A 9,625-nucleotide genomic window follows, 5' to 3' on the forward strand; every position below is an offset into this window, starting at 1 on the left:
GCATGCCGCCTCTGCCGCTGGATTCACCTGGAGTGGTTATTTAATCCCCTCTGTGCTGCGCTTGGGTTGAACGCATGGCTTGGATCGGTGTAAATATCAGTAACGTCTCTTCGGAGAGTGCACTGATTGGTGACGATCCTCGGGATGAGCGCTTGGCGCAGGTGGAAATCGCCCTTCTCGCCATCATCTTCATCACAGCGGGGATCCTAAACTTTGGGATTTTGCTGGTGCTGTGGAAGCGCAGGAAGCCGCTTTCCAGAATGCGCGTCTTCGTTTTCCACCTGTGCGTCGCTGACTTGGTGGTCACATTTTTCCAAGTCTGCCCCCAACTCATCTGGGACATCACCGACAGGTTCATCGGTCCAGATGTGCTGTGTCGGGCGGTAAAGTACCTGCAGGTGGTCGGGATGTTCGCCTCCACGTACATGATCGTAGTGATGACTATAGATCGGTACCAAGCCATCTGCAATCCCATGGTAACTTTCCAGAGGCGCAGGGCGCGCTGGAACGGTCCGGTGTGCGCCGCCTGGTGCGTCTCCGTCCTCTGCAGCCTCCCGCAGGTCTTCATCTTCTCTCGGGTCGAGGTCGCTCCCGGCGTGTACGATTGTTGGGCGCAGTTCATCGAGCCGTGGGGACGGAGAGCCTACGTAACCTGGACGACTTTGGTGATATTCGTCCTGCCAATTCTCACCGTGATCGTGTGCCAGGTGCGCATCTGCCGCGCAGTGCAGCTTAACTTCCACATGAAGACGCACCACGTCGGGGAAGCGGTCAGCAAGCCTCCGTCATCGAGGGCCAGCAGCGTGGCAGGAGTGTCCAAGGCCAGGGTGAAGACGGTGAAGATGACCGTGGTCATCGTGCTCGCATACATCCTCTGCTGGACACCTTTCTTCACCGTGCAGCTTTGGTCTGTCTGGGACGACGAGGCACCCACACAGAGTAAGAAGACAGTGATCCCACAACACGCAAAAAGGGCACAGTCTGACATAAAAGTCACTGGAAAGCAAAAAAAAAATTGTTATTACTGCAAGTTTAAGTGGCTACAAACGCCATCATGCTCAGGAAAACAATAGAGGAGGAAACTAGAATTTTCTGCATAATTGCTTTGAACTCATTCCACTTATACAATCCCGTTACACTTAATACATCCAGTAAATTACATTATTTCTAACATCTACACCTTAAAATCTCTTAGTATTACAATGAAAGTGAACTTTAAAAGTGAAATTACGAGGGACGGATGCCCTCTCCACTTGAATGAAGTCACTGTAATCGACAGACAGTACATTAGGTCAAAGGTTAATGGTCCTTAATTTCACAAAGCATCAACAGATAACTTAAAATAGCCACAAATCTGTAAGAGACAACCAAGCCCAAATAAAGTGACTCTCATGTCCTCCTCCTCTATCTCCAGGTGCAACCTTCACCATCTTGATGCTGCTTGCCAGTTTAAACAGCTGTGTGAACCCCTGCATCTACATGCTGTTTAGCGGAAAGCTACCCAAAAGGGTGGTCAGCCTGCTTTGTGTAGGTCAGCCTGACCTGAAGGAGTCCATGCAGGAAGAAGCCACTGTGGTCAGCTCCATGTACATCAGCCTCAAGAGCCTATCGGACTGCAGATGAAAGCCCCGATGATCACACACTGATTACACCTCATTTCACATGGTGTGAAAGTACGGCTCCCTCATGGTAAAGACTGAAACTCTTCTAATAAGTGTGAAGGCAAACAGCCTAGCAGTGTAATGTTCCTACTCTACAGATGATCACTGCATACAACGCTTTCATACAGAAAATGCCAGACACACGATCTTGCACATCACATTTTGAAAACATTTTTCAAATTAAAAGAACAAAAACAATAAAAAAAAATAGCTGTGACTGAAATATGTCCTCAAGTACTGGATAAATTCACTAAAATCCCAAATTTGACATTCGTGGTGCTCAGAGGAAGAGTCTCTCTGCAAGCACTAACCTGAGCTTGAATATTACTTTGACTTTATTAGCAGGAAATGCTCAGATATGAATGGTCTCCAGCTGATAATAACTTGAGCAGTAGCGTTTTCGTCTGGCACCGTTATCAGGTAGGAGTTTTATTTTGTCTGAGACCAGCTGACGAGTAAAAACCTCGAAAGCCAATAATCACATCCCCACCAGCTTCAGTTGTGATTTGATTAAAAAGACTGTGGTGTATGACTCAAAATGTTGTTTCTGATATTTTACTGCGTTGAATATTTTCCACAAAAAGGTTGTTTATCAGCTGATCTTGTGAAATGTTTCACCTAAATGCGATTGTTCCCATGTCTGTGTTTAAATATCTCGTATGTCATCTGAATTAAATACTTCAAGCTCCTTTTACGCCCATGTGTACATACGATTATGTGTATGACAGTGTCCGACCTACACTCGGTGGCTGAAATAGTTAACAGGCGACATCAATAGTACTTATTTTCAGACACTCTGTGTTCAGTGCCCCTAGAGAGTCATTGATACATGTTGCCATTTTTCCTTTCATCCCCCAAGAATCTAGGGCTGTGATTTCTGATGACTTGTTTCTTTCTTCCCATCAGCACCGTCACGTTGAGAAAAGAAAAAATCCCTTTGGATTTAAAGCTCAACTGTTTATTTGCACTCGGAGGCCTCGGTTACACATACTTCTGTTTGCTCACTTTATATTTAGGCCTCAAATTTTCTGCTGAAGATCACTTAATAGCGTTTCCATCTTCCACGTGGAGGATGGAATGCAAGCGTATGTAATTATTCAATCGTGCGCTATATATTATTATGCAACATATCATTAGAACTCACGGAGAGCGAGGTGGGAAAGATTAGCAAAAACCCAGCATGCGGCACATCTTTCTGAAGCGAGCGGTTGAAGATGTGCATCTTCTGTGTGTAATTTGCTAGCCAGGAGAACTTAATAAAACATTTCTGTGAAACATCATTACGGCCACAAGAAATGCGCTTCTGTGCTTTCATTAGGCTGCACAGACAAATCCGACACAAATTGTCCAACAATAAATCTGCTTTTACCCTCATCAGCGAGCACCCAGCAGGGACTCGGCAGGGACATTTAACAGTAATAAGAACAACGGCTGCTGGGCGCTCGTGAGGTCATTAATATTTAAACCAATCAGCGCACCCCCTAAAATATAAATGGTTCCCTACACCAAGACCAAAAGTTCACCATAGAACTTGATAAATAAAAATATTGGCCACCCCACTTCAGTTTTCATGCATTACAGGGTCGCATTTCAGTTCTGCTTGGTAGTGTTTATAGTATAAAACACTATGACGTGTCCTTATTCTGGGATTATACTGACCACATACCCAGCATTCAATTGGAAATTACTTACAATAACTGACATAAAATAACGAAACACTGACAGCTCAGTAATGAAATATATAAAGGCCTACTTGTAACAATTGTGTGTTGTCTAGAAAACCTCAATAAAGTTTGTTTGTGCTGGCCTGTGCTCCCTGACTTCAGTTTCTATCATCACATTCATCCGTCGTCGAATCCCAAAGCTATATTAATGTTCTCCAGTGTCTCATGATTGGTCACAACATTTAAACTACTTGTACATGAGGGCATTAAAATAGACATGACTTGAAGGAAAAAAAAAATTATGCACCAAAGTCAGCACACATGTGAATGTGATTAACTCGTCTGTTCACTGTGTTATTCATCTCCGTCCTTTAAAAAAAAAAAATCAATCTCCGTCCTTTAATGCGAGTATTGAGCTGATTATTCTGTCTGATATTTGCTACTTTTGCGTCTTCTTTGAGGAAGCTTGAATGTGCATGCGTTAACTACTCACATCAGCGAAAACGATAATTATTACGAAGGTTCACTTTTTTCAGCATCCTCCTGTCTGTCTCAGATGTGTTTCAGCAAGAGTTTTGCAGATGCTCAAAACATTCTGCGCATTAAAAACGTACCACACCTGAGTGTTTTTGGGATATGTAGGAAATGAGCACATCTCAGCCATGTTGCTCAGCCTGACTGTAAACAATAGAGACAACTTTACCTTTGGTCTGTTAGAACAACAGAAATATTTCTGTGATCCAGCCCCTGGACAGGGCTCAGCACAAACAGTGGCCACATGAGGCCATTTTCATGTTTCCATGTTCCTAACAAGCTTGAAAGCCATTATTTGCTATGACCACTTTTATTCTTCAGCACAGTCTGAGCTCTCTTATGTAAGCTTTTCTTGTCTTTTTTCAGTGCTGTGTCAAACTCTGACAGTACCTTTCTGAGTTTGTAATTCCACCAATTTTGACAAGGTCCCCAGCACCACTGATTGACATGCAGCTTGATACCATGATGCTGTTGTACCTCTCTCTTGACTTCCCCAGTTAATGATATTAACAATGATATGAAATAAAAAGGTGAAATTTGGATCAATCACTCCATAAGCTCTTTTCAGCCCAGTGCTTTTGTAATTTGGCATACATCAGGGTTTTTTTTCCCGTTTCCCTTCCGTTCAGTAATGGCTTCTGGACAACCACCCTTCCCCTGACACCGAAGTATGCCAAGTTTTCAGTTAATGGCTCTTTGGGAATCACCTTATTGGTGCATCAATACTATTTTATGAGTGTCAAACTGTGTTATCGTTGACACTTTTCATAGATTTATCTAAAGAAAGTGGATATTTTTTCCAACATAGTAACAAAGAGTTAAAAGATACAATTTAAAATTGGTTCTCTGCTAAGTTCTCTGTTCATTGCTTAAGTTAAGGAACCTTGTTTATTACTGAATGATTTGTAGGTCATTGGTGGTCTAAAAGTATTTAGTATTTATTTATTTATTGTCATTGTCAAGAACAATGAAATTGCGTTTGGGGCTTCCATACAACCCAAAAAAAAAGAAGAAAATAATAAATACCCCTTAAAACCCAAGTGTACATATTTAACCCAGTGTGACTCCAATGCAATAAGACAATCCTTAGCAATAATGTTCGTAGAAATTCAGACAAAGACCTGAGAAACATGACAAAATACAACAATGCAACCCATTCAATATTATTGTACTGTGAGATATGATATCAGATATGATAGTTATCTATTTAAGAAAGAGGGGGGGGGGGGGGGGGGGGGGCAGGAGGGGGAAGAGAATAAAGATATGATGCACCAATGCAGACCAGTTCATTGCTATTAAGAAGTTGGATATGGTTATTGTCCGTGAGAGGGGGGCAGAGAGTTCAGGAGCCTCACAGCCTGTGGATACAGGCTGTTGGCCAGTCTGGATGTTCTGGCCTGTATAGACCTGTACCTTCTCCCTGAGGGCAGCAGATGGAAAAGGTGGCGCGCAGGGTGATGTTGGTCCCGCAGGATACTGTGCACCCTCCTCAGAAAGAAGCAAAAGCAAAAAAACACAACCCCCCCCCCCCCCCCCCCCCCCCCCCCCCGAAAGACCTTTAGAAAGCCTGCACAACTATTGCTTAAGACCACTTTAGAAATCTGAAGAAAATCTGGCTCCTTGGAAAAAAGCAAAAAGAAAGAAATGTGGGTTTGCTACATTCGGCTTTACTATAACTAAATCAAGCCTTATACGTGAAAGAATGACTTCTAGTCTCTTCCTCACAGGGAGGTATGCAGTTTACCGACTTGATAATGGTACATACCCAAAGCCAGGACACGTGTGTGTAGGTAGCACTGAAAAAACATACCCAGGCTTTCTGTCTTCACCCAGTCAAGCCAATCTTCCCTGGCAGAGATCTTCAATACGTCAGACAAAAAGCCTTAAATGACCCAGACACTTGACATCCAATATGTCTATCTTTGTCACCACAATCGATTCTATCACTGAGCACAGTGTGTGTTCAAGAGGCATTTAAAATTTTCTTTCCTGCCTTTGTCTTCTTAAGGCTGTTGACGCCAAAACACGTAAATCTCAAAAGGTTGATTGAAGAAGGGTGTTATGATCGGGCCATTTACCATATGGTGGATGACAAATGCATTACTTAACAAACCACTTCATGTGCACAGAGAATAAACTGCTTGTGTCCTACAATTTAGAACAGATTTGAGAACAAAAAGCCTCAGAGATGTCACGAAGACACAGAACATATCGTCAACATTATAAAAATAATAATAAAAAAACACCACACTTAAGTGATACCTCATGTTCATATTGTGCGTGAGCGCAAATGTGTCAGGGCGTGACTCCTGAAGATGTTTGAAACAGTTGTGAAACTGTGAGTGTGAAATAAAACTTGGTGGAAACCACAAAAACTTCAATTGTTATGGATTACGTCTGGAATTTAAACAGAACCATTTCCTTACTTTCTCCTGTCCTGATGCAGTGAGCCAGTAAACACAACAAACAGACAGAGCACGTGCAGAACAGTGTATACCTGAGATCTATTATAGCATCCAGGACATGTGTCCAGGCTGCTGTCATTAGAATACCATACATAATCAAACAGATGTGCATTAAGGTGCTTTACAATACAACACTTTCCCATCACATGTGCCGATGATATTTGAAATATGGGAAAATTGCATTGGATTATGTAATGGAAGGAAGAGGTGTTTTGATCCAGGTGTGTCATTGTCTGAGGGCTTTTGCTATTGTCCAAGCACGAGTTTCTAATTAAACTTTTAAAGAAAGTGCAAAGATGAATAAAGCGCTTTATAATTCATGTGCATGACCTCAGCTTGATTAAAATAAAATGGGGCTGTGACTCCATAATGGCTGCTAGTCCCAGGAATAGGTCTGTCTTCTTATTATGGTCCATGCCTGAGGGGCTGTGTCCATTTATCAGAGCGGCTATTAGGCCCAGATAAGACAGCTCTATTCAGAGGCTTGAGGGAAGCGAGGTCAGGAAGTTCCAGTGTTGTTAGTATACTTAGCCTATATAATATGTGGAATATGCAATGTGCAATGATATAACCTAATTTTTGTGTTTATAAGAAGCTTAATGTTGAATGTGATCCCATTATTATAACAAGAAAATTTCATACAGATAACAGTGGACTGCTGCACATCTTACTCAACTGGTCTGATGTTCTTCTGGAGTCTAAAAGGTGCATAACACATATTATTGCTGAATAAATGATGTATTCAAAATTAATTTGAAAATCAAGAATACCTGTTTATCAGAGTTAGTAATGTTATGGGCAGGGTCTGCCGTGCATCTCACCCTGTGGTACTCCCTCAGGACACTAAACAGATGAGAAAACAGAGTATTTGCTATTTAAGATACTGCACTGTTTATTGCTTATGAATCATATATAAAGAATTGATGGCACAAATCATCTGAACTCCTTTATTCCTTTTCTTCATGATGTAACCACTGATTTTATATAAAAGATGTGCAAACCCAATAACTTAACAATGCCCATTGGTTGTCAATGAGTGGCACTTTTAGCATTTTGGTCATCACCAGGTTAGTTTACAGGGGCCACAAATGACCATATTTGGACAAAGAGGGCCGTACAAATGTAGGTATCTGATAACTAATGCAGATGAACAGTTTAATTTAGTAACATTAAAAATTTACTCACCAAACTCCCTGCATGCTTAGCACCCCACAGTAGGCCATATTATTCATCTGATAACTCCAATAAAAATGCTCCAAATGCACTGACAGCACAAATAGGATGCAAAGATTGAGTTCAGTGACTGGAATAAGCAGTGGTGAGGCCTAGCAGACAGGCAACTGCTACAGTTTCTTGTCTCAGCATGCCATAGATTATTAGAGCATGTGCACCCCTAACCATAAGCATTACCAGCGTCCGTACAGTTGCGTTGTCACGTCTTTTTTGAAGGACGTTTATCCACAAAAGCCATTTTTGTACCAGGTTTTTTACTGCTGTGAACTTGTGCATTTTAACAATGGAAAATAAGCGAATTGACTCAATTCTGAATTCAGCCTCAAGTGGCCACTTGAGGAATTGCAACCTGTTGATCATTTCTTTTTTTCTTTTTCTTTTTTATCCCACTTGATTGTATTCTTTCTAACACATGACTCAGATGACCATCAGGTGGAATAAAGCAAATAAGTAAAGGAGATTTGTTCTTCAAGTATATGAATATGATATACCGGCCACTTTATTAGTTACAACTAGCTATCACTGGATTCGTCTCCTTTCATCTTCAGAAGTGACGTCGTTGTTTGTGCCATAGATTTAACAAAGTAAGTGGCCTGTATTTGTATAGCGCTTTACTAGTCCAACTGAGGACCCCAAAGCGTTTTACACAACCAGTCATCCACCCATTCACACACCGGTGATGGCAAGCTACATTGTAGCCACAGCCACCCTGGGGCGCACTGACAGAGAGGAGGCTGCCGGACACTGGCGCCACCAGACCCTCTGACCACCCAGTCTTGCCCAAGGACACAACGACTGAGACTGTCCAAGCCGGGGCTCGAACCAGCAACCTTCTGATTACAAGGCGAACTCACAACTCTTGAGCCACGATCGCCCTGAAGTGCTGGAAACATTCCTCAATCTATTTTACTGAGCTCTGGTGACTGTGGAGCTGACCAGTTGGAGCTCAGTCAATAAGCATACATGAAGTGTTGATCTTTCTAAGTGTACTGTGGCTAATACTGCATGATGTGTGTAGTACTTTGAGGCATTTTAAACCTATAAAACATGTTTATAATTGGTGCTCTTTATAATTAGGTGGCCTTTTGGTTAAGCTTCACTTGTTTAACCCTGTCTTGAGATAATTCAATGCAAGAAAGAACAGTCTGTTTTGCTGTAATTATTTGTCCTGCTTTCAGTGTAAAATGGCAACAAAGAGGTTTATTGTGGCAGCAATAAAGGAAACGCTGCTGCGTCATAAACAGTTGCTGTTTCATGGCAGAATAAGGAGTAAAAAACAAAGCTACTGTTAAATTAACTGCATATAACATTTGCACTTTCTCTGGAAAGCCTGCAGGAGACTGCTGTAAACTTGAGCATTTTAACATTTGAAAATAAGTGAATTGACTCAATTCTGAAGTCAGCCTCAACAGAACCTTGGCAGCTTTTCAGCTTCATCAAATTATTTCAACATAATTCGTTCAACATTAGATTTTTGATTGATTTTAAAAAATAATGTCTAAAATCTTAAAACAGAATACTTGTGGAAATGGAAACAACCGCAGCTCAGGACTCATTGTGAACAAACTGTATTCTAACACTTTTTAGACCTTGTCAGTCGTAGCACATCCTCTACTGAACACCATCAATGTAATTAATAGACAGTCCCTGAAAAGAATTTGATGGGCTTTGAATAAATGAATGTTCAAACCTTACTTCTTACAAATGAGATGGAGAATTCATTATGAATCTGTGATACGCACTGATCGTCAGCTTCATCTATTACACCGTTTGATGACTGCCTCGAATGCCCCACTGAGTTAAAGCGAGCAAATATTGATACAGATCTTGGCAAGATATAAGAGAAAATATATGATCAATACAAAGACAGCATGAGGATGTCAATCCTCCCTCGACCGTTGTAGACTTTGCACGAATCAGAGCGGTGGGATGGCAATATAATAAGACATGAATTCCAGATGAGCTCTTTCACACCTGAAAGCCTTCTCGCCATTAAAGGAACTTATTTTTTTATTTTTTTCCCTACACAGAGTGATTTTTCTTTTTTTTCTCACGACAAAAGAATAAT

At 41.5% G+C, this 9,625-nt stretch overlaps 1 protein-coding gene across 1 annotated transcript; it reads left to right on the forward strand.

Moving 5' to 3' along the window:
- The first annotated feature begins 74 nt into the window (after positions 1 to 74).
- Positions 75 to 1,623, forward strand: avpr2b.1 (arginine vasopressin receptor 2b, tandem duplicate, 1). Its single transcript, XM_085353785.1, has 2 exons — positions 75 to 939; positions 1,415 to 1,623. The coding sequence occupies exons 1-2, from the start codon at positions 75 to 77 to the stop codon at positions 1,621 to 1,623; spliced, it is 1,074 nt and encodes a 357-aa protein (XP_085209911.1).
- The last annotated feature ends 8,002 nt before the right edge of the window (positions 1,624 to 9,625 follow it).

This window comes from Diplotaxodon limnothrissa, linkage group LG5 (genome assembly GCF_057381915.1).
Source record: "Diplotaxodon limnothrissa isolate DT_005_m linkage group LG5, D_limnothrissa_male_GT1.1, whole genome shotgun sequence".
Lineage (NCBI taxonomy): Eukaryota > Metazoa > Chordata > Actinopteri > Cichliformes > Cichlidae > Diplotaxodon > Diplotaxodon limnothrissa.